General features: G+C 49.9%; 1 protein-coding gene across 1 annotated transcript in view; it reads left to right on the top strand.

The window, feature by feature from the left end:
* The window catches only part of LOC134934228 (mucin-2-like), a 50,601-nt gene that overhangs the window by 14,124 nt on the left and 18,564 nt on the right, over window positions 1-17,913 (top strand). The window contains exon 3 of the mRNA XM_063929712.1: window positions 7,368-7,483. Within this exon, the coding sequence (XP_063785782.1) occupies window positions 7,368-7,483 (116 nt within the window). The remainder of the gene's footprint in view (window positions 1-7,367; window positions 7,484-17,913) is intronic.

Here is a 17,913-nt window from a genome sequence, read left to right as displayed (position 1 = left end):
GGGCGCAGTCAGTGGAGTCAGCTGCCGCCGGGCTCCAGGCCTGAAGGGGGCACTTCCTCCATTGTCCCGGGAGGATCGGACTGCGCTACAGTGGGGGGGCCGAGGAGCCAGGTAATTTACCCATGGTCCCCACAGCTTACAGGCCATGCCGGGGATCAGCAAGCGGCAATCGCCAAGGCAAGGTTCTGCCCGTGTGCTTATATAGCACCGTCAGCGTGGCTGGGCACAGGGCAGCATTCTCTCCCTGTGTCCGGCTGTCAGTCAGCACTGTGCGCTCCGACTTCGCTCTGCAGTGGCAGCAGATCCTTCCTGACACTGAACTGGCTGCCTGAGCTGCGGGTGCGGCGGAATATCTTACATGCAATCCCTCCCCTCTCTGCTTGAGAACCCAGAGTCTCTGCCCCAGCCTGCTCTTTCCTGTCAGTCACTCTATTCTACTGATTCTCACCCCTCCTGTCCAAGACACACCACTCACCCCGAGTCCCCGCCGCCTCCTCTGCCCTATCTGACTATTATAATGTCTCTCACGATGACTCCGCCCCCTCACCCTGAGTGCCCGCCCCCTCCTATGCACTGACTATTATAAAGTTCCTCGCCATGACTCCGCCCCATCACCCTTTGTCCCCACCCCCTTCTCTACCCTTTCTGACCATTCTAATGTCCCTCGCCATGACTCCTCCCCCTCACCCTGAGTCCCCGCCCATTCCTCTGCCCTGACAATTATAATCTATTCCAGAGATTTTCAACCTTTTACAACTCGCGGCACACTGACCAAGATTTAAATATTGCCAGGGCACACTCAAATATAATGGTGATGCATGGTGCAGTTGCGTGTCCTAGGATGTCATGTCACAGCTTCTCCACAGGTAACACCTGAGCAATATCTGAGAAAGCCAGAACAGCCCAACACGGCCGGGCCCGAAATTAGAACTGGCTCTGCAACCACTAAACTCACCGGTGTTGATCGTTCCAGGGCCTCAGTAGCGGCAAAACACTGACAGGCCTGGCTCTGCTTCTATGGCGGCACACCTGGAGACTGCTCAGGGCACAGTGGTTGAAAAACACTGATCTACTCCTTGCTGACCCTGCTCAAGATCCCGCCCCCTCAAGTCTCCACCCCTTCAGTCTATCTTTATTCCTTAAAGGTGTGTATTCTGTTCCTGTTACCTGGAGCACAGCAGGACAGGGACAAGTCAGAGCTTCCTATTGGGGGGAAGGGGGGGGGGGGGGGTGTAGTGAGGCTGAAGGTATACTTATGCAATGGAGAGGGGTGCATTTGTTCTTATCTTGTTGGGGGGATTGTCTTAATATTGTCTGTGCTGGGGGTGCTTTATTAATGTGTCTGTGTGGGAGGGGGCTGTATTCATATGCTTTCTTTTATGTGGGTCACTGATGGTCTCCGCTATATCTAGTGGTCACCACAATGCTCTCTGCATTATCTGGTGGTCACATCGACGCTTTCTGCTCTATCATTATCTGACGGTCACAGCGACACTCTCTGCATTATCTGGCGGTCACAGCTGTGCTCTCTGCATTATCTGACGGTCACAGCGGCGCTCACTGCATTATCTGACGGTCACAGTGGCGCTCACTGCATTATCTGACGGTCACAGCGGCGCTTTCTGCATTATCTGGTGGTCACAGCGGCGCTCTCTGCATTATTTGACCGTCACAGCGGCGGTCTCCGCATTATCGGATGTTCACAGCAACGCTCTCTGCATTATCTGGCGGTCACAGCAGAGCTCTCTGCATTACTTAGTGGTTATGGCGACGCTCTCTGTTTTACATGATGGCCACTATATTGTCTGTATTATTTGGCGGGCGTTGTGCTGCTCCCTGCATATATGGTGGTCGATGCAACACTCTCTGTATAATATGGCGGGCATTTCAGCGCTCTGTGCCACACCCCTTCAATCATCTGTAGCTTTGCGCCACCTCTCTTCTGTGGGCCCCTACCGCTGCATTCACCCTTATGAGCCCTTCGTGTCCTAGTCTGACACTACCCCCATTCCCTGTCCTTTCAGACCACACATTGAGAAGAAGAGGAAAGAGGGAGGTCATGACAGCAGTTCTCCATGTTGAACAGAGCTGTACTGGCTGTTGTGTCCCTGTTTTAGCCTGCAGACATGAGAGCTGCAGGAGAGATGGACCCCCCGTACATCTCAGCAGAGCACCCCAGCAGAGTGAGCACATATACCCAGAAAGTGCAGACAGATAGGTACAGGGCTGTTCTGGGGCATTAGGGGGCACATTACTAGCCATGGCACCACAGTTTGTAAAAAGTGAATTTGCTCTGTGACCTGCGGTGCCGGGGACAGCCATCAGAGAATTGGCAGGGCCTGGAAATGAAAATGACTGTCTTAACAGTGCGAATCGGAGAAACGTTTGATGCGGCGGCCAAATTGGAATGTGGAGGTACGCATCCTTGATATCTAGGGATACCAGGAATTCCCCCTCCTCCAGACCCGATATCACCGCCCTCAGAGACTCCATTTTGAACTTGAACTCCCTCAGGAAGGAGTTTAGCGATTTTAAGTTCACAATGGGCCTGACCGAACCACCCGGTTTCGGTACCACGAAAAGGTTTGAATAGTAACCTTTGTTTTGCAAATGGGGTGGAACTGGTACAATGACCTGTGACTCCACCAACTTTTGGATGGCTTCCTGTAAGACAGCCTTGTCTGCCAGCAAAGCTGGCAAGCCTGATTTGAAGAATCAGTGAGGAGGGAGGTCTTGAAACTCCAGCCTGTACCCCTAGGACACAATATCTTGCACCCAGGGATCCAGGCCGGACGACACCCAGATGTGACTGAAATGCCTGAATCTCACCCCCACCGGCCCCACCTCCAGGCCGCACTGTCCACTGCCATGCTGAGGACTTTGGCCTCCCTGAAGCAGGCTTCTGTTCCTGGGAACCCGCAGCAGCAGGTTTCTTGGATTTTGGCTGACCTTCTCTAAAGAAGGTGTTGGACGGCTTGGCCTTTCTTGTTTTAGCAGCCCGAAAGGACTGAGAAGCAGCTGAAGAAAAAGGTTTCTACGTAGCAGGTGCTGCTGAGGGAAGAAAAGGTGACTTACCCGCTGTAGCCGTGGGAATCCACGCATCCAATGCTTCCCTAAAGAGAGCCTGACCTGTGTAGGGTATGGTCTCCACACCTCTCCTGGATTCCGCGTCGGCAAACCACTGGGGCAGCCAAAGTCCTCTACGAGCTGAGACAGACATGGAAGATATCCCTGCAGCCATCGAACCCAGGTCTTTCATGGATTCCACCATAAATCCTGCAGAATTCTGGATGTTACGTAAAAACAATTCAACGTTACTTTGATCCATTGTATCCAAATCCTCAAGTAACATCTATAGCTTTGGAAATCCATGCACAGGCAATAGTAGGACGTAGTATTGCCGCTAAAGCCGTGTATATGGATTTGAGCGTAGTGTCAATTTTGCGATCAGCCAGTTCTTTTAACGCGGTAGATCTGGGGACAGGTAAAACCACCTTTTTTGAGAGTCTGGATACAGACGTGTCAACTGTGTAATCCTATCCTTCTCAGGGAAAGGGAAAGCAACCAGACCCTTTCTAGGGATCTGATTTTTTTTCTCCGGGTTTCCCCATGCTTTATCAAATATAGCATTTAATTTCTTAGATGCAGGGAAGATTAGCGAGGCTTTCTTATTGTCAATGAAGTAAACCTCCTCAACCTGCTCAGGTGTTGTATCAGCAATATTAAACACATCTCTAATGGCCTCTATCATTAACTGATAGATACCGGATACCGATTCTGACACGGCAGACGTGATGGGGATGCCCTCCGCAGCACATCCCCATCACTTCTGCCGTGACAGAATCGGTATCCGTGTCATCTTGCATAATCTGGGCAAGAGCACGTTTGTGGAAACCAACCTGAGGTAACAGAACCGGACCAAACTGCCATAGTGTTCTGTAAAGCCCGAGTTGGAGACTCATTTTGTGCAACTCTAGTAGATATCTGAGAAATCATACTTTTAAGAGAGGCTAACCACTCAGGCTTTCTTGCTGGGACCTGCGCTAACACAGTGCAATCCTGATTACATGGAATGGGATCATCCTGAGAGGACATATTCTCTGCAGCGTGTGATACAGAGTCCCTGGACATACTGTAGCTAAATGGAGACCACACACAGACACACACACACACACACACACACACACACACACACACACACACACACACACACACACGGAAAGGCAGACAGAGTTTCCCCCCCAAGAATGGCAAGAGAGACAGAAATTGGAGCCAACCCACACACAGCGCTACAAGATAGGGAGACCCCTAACCAGCGCTTACTGTGTACCTTAATAGGTAGCACAGTACAGATATACAGCCCCCCCCCACCCCCTTCTACAACCCCTGGTACCGTAAGAGATAGCTGGAGTTGATTTGGAGGGACAGCTCTCACGGACGGCGCTTCTGCAGGCAGAAAAATGGCGCTGAGCGCTGCTGGGTCCGCTCTGAGGAGAAGCTCCACCCTCTTCATGGCGCTGCTTCCCACCCTTCTGAAGATTATACTGGCCTGAGGAAAAGTGCTGCCACCGATCCTGACAGGATTGTTGCACAGTGTAGGGTGTAGGCGCTGGCTCAGGGCGCCCCTCACAGCGCCGCACTATGTACCGCTGAGCCCCGGAGCGCAGTTAGTTCTGCACTCCCTACCTTGTTGCCACCATCTTCACACCGGCTCCCCGCTTGCCAGGGGGGCCGGAGACTAAGATCGTCTGGCTCTGTAAGGGGGTGGTGGCATGCTGCTGGGGTGGCAGGGAAAGTTCGATCCCCTCAGGAGCTCAGTGTCTTGTCAGTGGAGATAGTGGCTCAGACCCCACAGGGAGGACACTACTTCCCCCCTTAGTCCCTCAAAGCAGGGAGGCTGTTGCCGGCAGCCTCCCTGTAAAATAATAAACTCTAAGATAAACTTTACTAAAGAAGCTCTAGGAGCTCCCCTAGCTGTGACCGACTCCTCCGGGCACATTCTCTAAACTGAGTCTGGTAGGAGGGGCATAGAGGGAGGAGCCAGCCCACACTGTTAAACTCTTAAAGTGCCAATGGCTCCTGGTGGACCTGTCTTTACCCCATGGTACTAATATGGACCCCAGCATCCTCTAGGACGTAAGAGAAATATATATATATATGCGTGTGTGTATTTATACAAATATATAAATATGTATACTGTATCTCTCCTTCCTCCCCCACACACCACAGTCTGTGTCTCCCTCTCTCCTTCCTCCCACACACCCACCCCACAGTCTCTCTCCCCAATGACTCCAAGCTGCATTCCCAGCTCCTCCAGCCCATCCCAAAGCCCTGTATCCCTTCACCAATCCATTCTTACCCCGGGTAGAGGCTCCCCTGTTCTGCACGCCCCAGACCCGAACACCACACAGCAGACCCTACTAGAAGAGGCCGGCGCAGGGCACGGGAATCCTGGCCTAGCGGAGCTGCTGCCATGTCCCGTAACTGTCTGCAACAGAGCAGAACCCGGGATAGCGGACACATATTCGCTCCGCACAGTCACTGCGTGTTCGAGGCTCCTGTCACTCTGAGGCTGTGGCCATAACGCCTACGGCTCGCTGCCCTATTTGGACAAGGTGGCTCACATCCCTGCCGGGTACTTATCAGCATATACTTGGGGTCCCCCCTGATCCTTGGGGCCCGGCACAGTTGTCCCCTGTCGCCGGCCCTGATAGGGGGATATGCATTATCTTGTCCCTTAGCTCTGAGTTAAGAGACATCCTATTTTACATTGCCACTTATCGCAGGATCGCAGGAGCGGCTGCATTGCACATAGGTGAACACTGAGGACACCCAGTAGCGGGGACTGGTAAGTAAGCATAGCGCCATCCTACGGTGACACTATATGTAACTAGACAAGTTCAGCTTATAGTCTCCTAGTAAATTCCCATCATGCTCGCTGGCAATGGCGGTACCATTAATTTGAGAAACCAACGGCACCACTAGAGAAAGGTCTTATTGCTCCACAGTCTGCATTTTAATACATTTGGGAGAAGCAGTAATTACCAGCAGGGGCTCCTACCTCTTTGATGGAGGTGGGCTGCCACAACCCGTGCTGCCTGCAGTAGGAGAGGAGAGCCCTGTCCGGGATCCGATCAGGATCCCGACACTGATCAAACTGCCGACGCCAGTATGCAGACAACGAGCACCATCCTGGTGCCGGAATTCCGAACGGGTGTGGACCGCGGCTGCTAGTCAGGTAATCCGCCGAGTGGGGGTTAAATTTAAGCTGCGGGGATACGGTAAGGATTAGGCTGCAGGGAAGGGAGGGTTAGGCTGCAGGGAGGGGGTTAGGGTTAGGGGGGCTTTGGGCTAAGGTAAGCCTACTTACCTTCCCCATGTTGGGATTCTAAGCATCGGGAAGCCATGGTCAGTCTTTTGACCGCGGCATCCCAACCGCCGGAAATTCCTACCCAACGCCTCTGGCCAGCCTAGAGAGAGGAGAGCCTCAGCTAGCCTAGTCCCGGCACCTGCGCAATGGATTTGCGCAATGGGGCCGGAACCGACGCATGCGTATAAACAGCAGCGGGGACTGTTCATGTGCACAACCCCAGCTTCAATGGACTGCATCGGCTGCAGCCCACAGAAGCTGGGTAGGGCTGCATAAAAGGCAGGAAGTGACTTGCTGCTGAAAGCACGCTCTCTGCTAATCTCAGCCCGTACTGGCAGTCCCAGAGGGAGAACACACCTCCCACAGGTTAGCCTGTTTAGTTAGACTGCAACCGGCTCATTCACTGAGGTGGCAGGTTTTACTGGGGTGTGGGGGTGGGGGGGGTGTAGGCAGCAGCCCTGCAACCTATAGGTAAAATCCGCCACTGGTAATAACCCCTTGATGCAAAAGAATAAGTAATGCATAAACACACACATGATGTAAAATAAACTTTAATTGAATAAGAGACACAAAAACCGCTATTGATGTACTTGGTTAAATATAATGTTAAATAACCAGTAATCTTCTTTTGTGTGAATCCGCTTGTGTTTGGCAGATGATTATGCTTGTCCATTGTAATTTAGGGTGAGATGTATCAAGTTTTGGAGAGAGGTAAAGTGGATGGAGATAAAGTACCAACCAACTAGCGTCTGTCATTTTCCAAACAGAGCCTGTAACATGACAATTGGGAGCTGATTGGCTGGTACTTTATATCTCTCAACTTTATGTCCCTCCAAGGCTTGATACATCTTGCTGTTAGAGATTATGGGGAATTTCACCTTATAAATCATTGCTGTTACTGTACATTACACATCAATGGTGCGTTTAGGAGACACGTGTATTACTGTATGTGCTGTACATGTTACAGGCGTGCCTTAACGTGTATGTCGCATTACAGGCTCGGTCGTCGTCAAAGTGGAAATCAGCATCTCCATAATTGAACAATTCAATGCAACTCTCAATGATGAAACCTCAGATGATTACATAAAATTTAAAGCTAGATTCAGCACGAAGGTATGTCTGTAACACATAAAGAAACATGTATCGCTATGTAAAGCATGCATCGCTATTTAGAGAAATCGCAAGTCGAGACAGCAGCTGCCAGCAGTGATCGCGAATGCACGGCTCGCCCACCGGTAGAAACGGCCCTGTTTAGCAGCTTTGTGGAGATCCCTGGAGCTGCAGGGAGACGATGAGGCAGCAGCCACTCTGCCTCGGTGCTACAGTCAGACACTGCTGTGCAGAGCTGGGGGCGGGGCCACAGCACAGGCAGTAACGCTGCGCAGAAAGGGGGTAATTAGAGGCATGCCTCTGAGTGTGAAGGGCGGGCCTTGTGCACTAATAGACACTTGGATGTGTCATGTGACCGGGAAGTGCAAACAGACACATCTGCAATACATTCATTGTGCCGTATGGACGCATAACTTGTGGCTAGCAGATGAGCATTAATATGAAATAAAATAACCAGAGATATGTGGGTGTGGTCATGCTAATAGTCTGACAATTCATATATTGACAGGTTCGCAATACTGCAATACCGTAATGTCAGCATTGGCTACAGTACTGATATTGTGACTGTTGACAGAATGTTGACAATAGGATTTTACATGTACATGTAACCTTAACCCTTACATCAGCCTAACCCTAAACCTAATCAATTCCTAACCCTCAATTGTAGCCTTATGCAAACTTTAAACATAACCATAATTGCAGCCTAACCCTAAGCTAATGTAACCCTAACCCTAACTGCAGCCTAAACCTAACCTAATGTAACCCTAACCCTAACTGCAGCCTAAACCTAACCTAATGTAACCCTAACTGCAGCCTAACCCTAACCTAATGTAACCCTCAGTGCATTTTAGCGCTGTGTGCAAGAAACGATAGTGGCGCCCCCCCCAATGTAAGATAGGGGCAGTGCGCGCCCTAGGCACGCAAAAAATTTATAGGGCCATGGCTTAATGGGGAAGGGGCGTGGCCACAAAATAATAGCAATTCATACTACGGTGCACAGTAGTCTCCATTATTCAAATTACGCTGCACAGTAGCGCCACTACACCAGGTAGAGCCCCTTTTATACATTACAATAGACAGCGTCCCCCTTTTTACACATTACAGCAGCCAGTCCCCCTTTTTACACATTGCGGCAGCTAGTCCCCCTTTTAACACATTGCGGCAGCCAGGCCCCCTTTTTACACATTGCGGCAGCCAGGACCCCATTTTACACATTGCGGCAGCCAGGACCCCATTTTACACATTGCGGCAGCCAGGCCCCCTTTTTACACATTGCGGCATCCAGGCCCCCTTTTTACACATTACGGCAGCCAGTCCACATTTTTACACATTGCGGCATCCAGGCCCCCTTTTTACACATTACGGCAGCCAGTCCCCCTTTTTACACATTGCGGCAGCCAGTCCCCCTTTTTACACATTGCGGCATCCAGGCCCCCTTTTTACACATTACGGCAGCCAGTCCCCCTTTTTACACATTGCGGCATCCAGGCCCCCTTTTTACACATTGCGGCAGCCGGGACCTCATTTTACACATTGCGGCAGCCGGGACACCTTTTTACACATTGCGGCAGCCGGGACCCCATTTTACACATTGCGGCAGCCGGGACCCCTTTTTACACATTGCGGCAGCCGGGACCTCATTTTACACATTGCGGCAGACGAGACCCCATTTTACACATTGCGGCAGACGGGACCCCTTTTTACACATTGCGGCAGACGAGACCCCATTTTACACATTGCGGCAGACGGGACCCCTTTTTACACATTGCGGCAGACGAGACCCCATTTTACACATTGCGGCAGACGGGACCCCTTTTTACACATTGCGGCAGACGGTGTCCCCGAGAGAGAGAGAGAGAGAGGGGGGGGATATACTTACCTTCTCCCCGCTGACAGGCTCCTCATGCAGCTTCCTCGGTGCAGGCAGGAGAGAAGAAGGAGGAGGGAGGGGGAGCAGGGAGCCGCAGCAGCGCTATTTGATTGGTAGTAAGCGCTGCTGCAGCATCCCCCTCTCCTTCTGTATTGGTTGCCTGGCGCTGCTGTGGATGCTGGGGAACCGCATCCCAGCATCCATAGCAGCGCCGGGCAGCCAATACAGAAGGAGAGGGGGATGCTGCAGCGGTGCTTACTACCAATCAAATAGCGATGCTGCGGCTCCCCCTCCCTCCTCCTCCTTCTCTCCGCTGCCCGGCGCTGGTCCTCCTCTCCCTCCAGCGCGGCGCACGGCGCAGACTTCGGCGGCATGTAATGAGTCAATTTGACTCATTACATGCCGCTGGCCATTGCGCCCTCAGGGCAACTGCGCTGTGTGCCAAGCCCCCTTGGCACACACGTAGTTACGGCCCTGGAAACCCTAACCCTAACTGCAGTCTAAACCTAATCTAATGTAACCCTAACCCTAACTGCAGCCTAAACCTAATCTAATGTAACCCTAACCCTAACTGCAGCCTAGCCCTAACCTAATGTAACCCTAACCCTAACCTAATGTAACCCTAACCCTAACTGCAGCCTAACCCTAACCTAATGTAACCCTAATTGCAGCCTAACCCTAACCTATTGTAACCCTAACCCTAACTGCAGCCTAAACCTAATCTTATGTAACCCTAACCCTAATTTCTCTATCGTCCTAGTGGATGCTGGGGTTCCTGAAAGGCCCATGGGGAATAGCGGCTCCGCAGGAGACAGGGCACAAAAGTAAAGCTTTCCGATCAGGTGGTGTGCACTGGCTCCTCCCCCTATGACCCTCCTCCAAGCCAGTTAGATTTTTGTGCCCGGCCGAGAAGGGTGCAATCTAGGTGGCTCTCCTAAAGAGCTGCTTAGAAAAGTTTAGCTTAGGTTTTTTATTTTACAGTGAGTCCTGCTGGCAACAGGATCACTGCAACGAGGGACTTAGGGGAGAAGAAGTGAACTCACCTGCGTGCAGGATGGATTGGCTTCTTGGCTACTGGACATCAGCTCCAGAGGGACGATCACAGGTACAGCCTGGATGGTCACCGGAGCCTTGCCGCCGGCCCCCTTGCAGATGCTGAAGTAAGAAGAGGTCCAGAATCGGCGGCAGAAGACTCCTCAGTCTTCTAAAGGTAGCGCACAGCACTGCAGCTGTGCGCCATTTTCCTCTCAGCACACTTCACACGGCAGTCACTGAGGGTGCAGGGCGCTGGGAGGGGGGCGCCCTGGGAGGCAAATGAATACCTATTTTGGCTAAAAATACCTCACATATAGCCTCCGGAGGCTATATGGAGATATTTAACCCCTGCCAGAATCCGTTAAGAGCGGGAGACGAGGCCGCCGAAAAAGGGGCGGGGCCTATCTCCTCAGCACACAGCGCCATTTTCCCTCACAGAAAGGCTGGAGGGAAGGCTCCCAGGCTCTCCCCTGCACTGCACTACAGAAACAGGGTTAAAACAGAGAGGGGGGGCACTAATTTGGCGTTAGAAATATATAAAAAAGATGCTATAAGGGAAAACACTTATATAAGGTTGTCCCTATATAATTATAGCGTTTTTGGTGTGTGCTGGTAAACTCTCCCTCTGTCTCTCCAAAGGGCTAGTGGGTCCTGTCCTCTATCAGAGCATTCCCTGTGTGTGTGCTGTGTGTCGGTACGTGTGTGTCGACATGTATGAGGACGATGTTGGTGAGGAGGCGGAGCAATTGCCTGTAATGGTGATGTCACTCTCTAGGGAGTCGACACCGGAATGGATGGCTTATTTAGGGAATTACGTGATAATGTCAACACGCTGCAAGGTCGGTTGACGACATGAGACGGCCGACAAACAATTAGTACCGGTCCAGACGTCTCAAAAACACCGTCAGGGGTTTTAAAACGCCCGTTTACTTTAGTCGGTCGACACAGACACAGACAGGGACACTGAATCCAGTGTCGACGGTGAATAAACAAACGTATTCCTTATTAGGGCCACACGTTAAAGGCAATGAAGGAGGTGTTACATATTTCTGATACTACAAGTACCACAAAAGAGGGTATTATGTGGGATGTGAAAAAACTACCGTAGTTTTTCCTGAATCAGATAAATTAAATAAAGTGTGTGATGATGCGTGGGTTCCCCCCGATAGAAAATTATGGGCGGTATACCCTTTCCCGCCAGAAGTTAGGGCGCGTTGGGAAACACCCCTTAGGGTGGATAAGGCGCTCACACGCTTATCAAAACAAGTGGCGGTACCGTCTATAGATAGGGCCGTCCTCAAGGACCAGCTGACAGGAGGCTGGAAAATATCATAAAAAGTATATACACACATACTGGTGTTATACTGCGACCAGCGATCGCCTCAGCCTGGATGTGCAGAGCTGGGGTGGCTTGGTCGGATTCCCTGACTAAAAATATTGATACCCTTGACAGGGACAGTATTTTATTGACTATAGAGCATTTAAAGGATGCATTTCTATATATGCGAGATGCACAGAGGGATATTTGCACTCTGGCATCAAGAGTAAATGCGATGTCCATATCTGCCAGAAGATGTTATGGACACGACAGTGGTCAGGTGATGCAGATTCCAAACGGCACAAAGGTGTATTGCCGTATAAAGGAAGAGGAGTTATTTGGGGTCGGTCCATCGGACCTGGTGGCCACGGCAACTGCTGGAAAATCCGCCGTTTTTACCCTAAGTCACATCTCTGCAGAAAAAGACACCGTCTTTTCAGCCTCAGTCCTTTCGTCCCTATAAGATCATATCTGCCCAGGGATAGAGGAAAGGGAAGAAGACTGCAGCAGGCAGCCCATTCCCAGGAACAGAAGCGTTCCACCGCTTCTGACAAGTTCTCAGCATGGCGCTGAGACCGTACAGGACCCCTGGATCCTACAAGTAGTATCCCAGGGGTACAGATTGGAATGTCGAGACGTTTCCCCTTCGCAGGCTCCTGAAGTCTGCTTTACCAAGGTCTCCCTCCGACAAGGAGGCAGTATGGGAAAAAATTCACAAGCTGTATTCCCAGCAGGTGATAATTAAATTACCCCTCCTACTACAAGAAAAGGGGTATTATTCCACACTATATTGTGGTACTGAAGCCAGAAGGCTAGGTGAGACTTATTCTAAAAAATTTTTTGAACACTTACAAAGGTTCAAATCAAGATGGAGTCACTCAGAGCAGTGATAACGAACCAGGAAGAAGGGGACTATATAGTGTCCCGGGACATCAGGGATGCTTACCTCTATGTCCCAAATTTGCCCTTCTCACTAAGGGTACCTCAGGTTCGTGGTACAGAACTGTCACTATCAGTTTCAGACGCTGCCGTTTGGATTGTCCACGGCACCCCGGGTCTTTACCAAGGTAATGGCCGAAATGATGATTCTTCTTCGAAGAAAAGGCGTCTTAATTATCCCTTACTTGGACGATCTCCTGATAAGGGCATAGTCCAGGGAACAGTTGGAGGTCGGAGTAGCACTATCTCGGATACTGCTACAACAGTACGGGTGGATTCTAAATATTCCAAAATCGCAGCTGATCCCGACGACACGTCTGCTGTGCCTAGGGATGATTCTGGACACAGTCCAGAAAAAGGTGTTTCTCCCGGAAGAGAAAGCCAGGGAGTTATCCGAGCTAGTCAGGAACCTCCTAAAAACAGTGCATCATTGCACAAGGGTCCTGGTAAAAATGGTGGCTTCCTACGAAGCAATTCCATTCGGCAGATTTCACGCAAGAACTTTTCAGTGGGATCTGCTGGACAAATGGTCCGGATCGCATCTTCAGATGCATCAGCGGATAACCCTATATCCAAGGACAAGGGTGTCTCTCCTGTGGTGGTTATAGAGTGCTCATCTTCTAGAGGGCCGCAGATTCGGCATTCAGGATTGGATGCTGGTGACCACGGAGCCCAGCCCGAGAGGCTGGGGAGCAGTCACACAAGGAAAAAATTTCCAGGGAGTGTGATCAAGTCTGGAGACTTTTCTCCACATAAATATACTGGAGCTAAGGGTAAATTTATAATGCTCTAAGCTTAGCAAGACCTCTGCTTCAAGGTCAGCCGGTATTGATCCAGTGGGAAAAACATCACGGCAGTCGCCCACGTAAACAGACAGGGCGACACAAGAAGCAGGAGGGCAATGGCAAAAACTGCAAGGACTTTTCGCTGGGCGGAAAATCATGTGATAGCACTGTCAGCAGTGTTTCATCCCGGGAATGGAAACTGGGAAGCAGACTTCCTCAGCAGGCACGACCTCCACCCGGGAGAGTGGAAACTTCATCGGGAAGTTTTTTCCACATGATTGTAAACCGTTGGGAAATACCAAAGGTGGACATGATGGCGTCCCGTCTGAACAAAAAACGGGACAGGTATTGCGCCAGGTCAAGAGACCCTCAGGCAATAGCTGTGGACGTTCTGGTAACACCGTGGGTGTACCAGTCGGTGTATGTGTTCCCTCCTCTGCTTCTCATACCTAAGGTGCTGAGAATTATAAGACGTAGAGGAGTAAGAACTATACTCATGGCTCCGGATTGGCCAAGAAGGACTTGGTACCCGGAACTTCAAGAGATGCTTACAGAGGTCTTATGGCCTCTGCCGCTAAGAAGGGACTTGCTTCAGCAAGTACCATGTCTGTTCCAAGACTTACCGCAGCTGCGTTTGTCGGCATGGCGGTGGAAAGCCGGATCCTAAGGGAAAAAGGCATTCCGGAAGAGGTCATTCCTACCCTGGTCAAAGCCAGAAAGGAGGTGACCGCACAACATTATCACCACATGTGGCGAAAATATGTTGCGTGGTGTGAGGCCAGGAAGGCCCCACAAAGAAATTTCAACTCGGTCGTTTCCTGCATTTCCTGCAAACAGGAGTGTCTATGGGCCTCAAATTGGGGTCCATTAAGGTTCAAATTTCGGCCCTGTCGATTTTCTTCCAGAAAGAATTGGCTTCAGTTCCTGAAGTCCAGAAGTTTGTCAAGGGAGTATTGCATATACAACCCCCTTTTGTGCCTCCAGTGGCACTGTGGGATCTCAACGTAGTTCTGGGATTCCTCAAATCACATTGGTTTAAAACCAGTCAAATCTGTGGATTTGAAGCATCTCACATGAAAAGTGACCATGCTCTTGGCCCTGGCCTGGACCAGGCGAGTGTCAAATTGGTGGTTTTTTCTCAAAAAAGCCCATATCTGTTTGTCCATTCGGACAGGGCAGAGCTGCGGACTCGTCCCCAGTTCTCTCCCTAAGGTGGTGTCAGTGTTTCACCTGAACCAGCTTATTGTGGTGCCTTGCACCTACTAGGGACTTGGAGGACTCCAAGTTGCTAGATGTTGTCAGGGCCCTGAAAATATTTCCAGGACGGCTGGAGTCAGGAAAACTGACTTGCTGTTATCCTGTATGCACCCAACAAACTGGGTGCTCTTGCTTCTAAGCAGACTATTGCTAGTTGGATGTGTAATACAATTCAGCTTGCACATTCTGTGGCAGGCCTGCCACAGCCAAAATATGTAAATGCCCATTCCACAAGGAAGGTGGGCTCATCTTGGGCGGCTGCCCGAGGGGTCTCGGCTTTACAACTTTGCCGAGCAGCTACTTGGTCAGGGGCAAACACGTTTGCTAAATTCTACAAATTTGATACCCTGGCTAAGGAGGACCAGGAGTTCTCTCATTCGGTGCTGCAGAGTCATCCGCACTCTCCCGCCCGTTTGGGAGCTTTGGTATAATCCCCATGGTCCTTTCAGGAACCCCAGCATCCACTAGGACGATAGAGAAAATAAGAATTTACTTACCGATAATTCTATTTCTCGGAGTCCGTAGTGGATGCTGGGCGCCCATCCCAAGTGCGGATTATCTGCAATACTTGTACATAGTTACAAAAATCGGGTTATTATTGTTGTGAGCCATCTTTTCAGAGGCTCCGCTGTTATCATACTGTTAACTGGGTTTAGATCACAAGTTGTACGGTGTGATTGGTGTGGCTGGTATGAGTCTTACCCGGGATTCAAAATTCCTCCCTTATTGTGTACGCTCGTCCGGGCACAGTACCTAACTGGCTTGGAGGAGGGTCATAGGGGGAGGAGCCAGTGCACACCACCTGATCGGAAAGCTTTACTTTTGTGCCCTGTCTCCTGCGGAGCCGCTATTCCCCATGGTCCTTTCAGGAACCCCAGCATCCACTACGGACTCCGAGAAATAGAATTATCGGTAAGTAAATTCTTATTTGCAGCCTAACCCTAACCTAATGTAACCCTAACTGCAGCCTAACCCTAACCTAATGTAACCCTAACCCTAACTGCAGCCTAACCCTAACCTAATGTAACCCTAACCCTAACTGCAGCCTAGCCCTAACCTAATGTAACCCTAACCCTAACCTAATGTAACCCTAACCCTAACTGCAGCCTAACCCTAACCTAATGTAACCCTAATTGCATCCTAACCCTAACCTAATGTAACTCTAACCCTAACTGCAGCCTAACCCTAACCTAATGTAACCCTAACCCTAACTGCAGCCTAAACCTAATCTAATGTAACCTTAACCCCAACTGCAACCTAACCCTAACCTAATGTAACCCTAACCCTAACTGCAGCCTAACCCTAACCTAATGTAACCCTAACCCTAACTGCAGCCTAGCCCTAACCTAATGTAACCCTAACCCTAACCTAATGTAACCCTAACCCTAACTGCAGCCTAAACCTAATCTAATGTAACCCTAACTGCAGCCTAACCCTAACCTAATGTAACCCTAGCCCTAACTGCAGCCTATCCCTAACCTAATGTAACCCTAAACCTAACCTAATGTAACCCTAACCCTAACTGCAGCCTAAACCTAATCTAATGTAACCCTAACTGCAGCCTAGCCCTAACCTAATGTAACCCTAACCCTAACTTAATGTAACCCTAACCCTAACTGCAGCCTAACCCTAATCTAATGTAACCCTAACCTAATGTAATGCTAACCCTAACTGCAGCCTAACCCTAACCTAATGTAACCCTAACTCTAACTGCATCCTAACCCTAACCTAATGTAACCCTAACCCTAACTGCAGCCTAACCCTATCCCTAACCTAATGTAACCCTAACCCTAACCTAATGTAACCCTAACTGCAGCCTAAACCTAATCTAATGTAACCCTAACTGCAGCCTAGCCCTAACCTAATGTAACCCTAACCCTAACTGCAGCCTAGCCCTAACCTAATGTAACCCTAACCCTAACTGCAGCCTAACCCTAACCTAATGTAACCCTAACTGCAGCCTAACCCTAACCTAATGTACCCCTAACCCTAACTGCAGCCTAACCCTAACCTAATGTAACCCTAACCCTAACTGCAGCCTAAACCTAATCTTATGTAACCTTAACCCCAACTGCAACCTAACCCTAACCTAATGTAACCCTAACCCTAACCTAATGTAACCCTAACCCTAACTGCAGCCTAGCCCTAACCTAATGTAACCCTAACCCTAACCTAATGTAACCCTAACCCTAACTGCAGCCTAAACCTAATCTAATGTAACCCTAACTGCAGCCTAACCCTAACCTAATGTAACCCTAACCCTAACTGCAGCCTAGCCCTAACCTAATGTAACCCTAAACCTAACCTAATGTAACCCTAACCCTAACTGCAGCCTAAACCTAATCTAATGTAACCCTAACTGCAGCCTAGCCCTAACCTAATGTAACCCTAACCCTAACTTAATGTAACCCTAACCCTAACTGCAGCCTAACCCTAATCTAATGTAACCCTAACCTAATGTAATGCTAACCCTAACTGCTGCCTAACCCTAACCTAATGTAACCCTAACTCTAACTGCATCCTAACCCTAACCTAATGTAACCCTAACCCTATCCCTAACCTAATGTAACCCTAACCCTAACCTAATGTAACCCTAACTGCAGCCTAAACCTAATCTAATGTAACCCTAACTGCAGCCTAGCCCTAACCTAATGTAACCCTAACCCTAACTGCAGCCTAAACCTAATCTAACCCTTACCCTAACTGCAGCCTAGCCCTAACCTAATATAAAACTAACCCTAACTGAACCTAATCTAACCCTAACTGTAATTGCAACCTATCTCTAACCCTAACCATTATCTAGCCCTAACGCTAATTGCAACCTAATGTAACCCTAACCCAAGCTGCAGCCTAAAACCTAGATCTAATCTAACCCGTACCCTAATTCCGGACTAACCATAATCTAACTGTAACATAGCCCTAACCCTACTTGTATCCTAACCCTAATGCAGCCTAACCCTATAACTAACTCTAATAGAATCGTAACCCTTAAGCCACCTACACACTCGGCAACCTGCGGCCGAGGTGCCCGATGGCCTATACGGCTGACGGGCGACCTTCTGCAGGTGCGGGGGACGAGGGGAGTGAATGTTTTTTTCACTCCCCACGTCACTCGGCCCTATTCCAGAACATGCAGGTTGTCCATATTGACCTGCAGGTGTGGATTGGCCACGGGGCTCACCAGGAAGATTCCTGGTAGGCTGAGATGCCCCATTCATTCTGTTATTCC

The sequence above is a fragment of the Pseudophryne corroboree genome, chromosome 6, assembly GCF_028390025.1.
Source record: "Pseudophryne corroboree isolate aPseCor3 chromosome 6, aPseCor3.hap2, whole genome shotgun sequence".
Taxonomy (NCBI): Eukaryota; Metazoa; Chordata; class Amphibia; order Anura; family Myobatrachidae; genus Pseudophryne; species Pseudophryne corroboree.
This window is presented reverse-complemented; position numbering and strand designations above follow the sequence as displayed.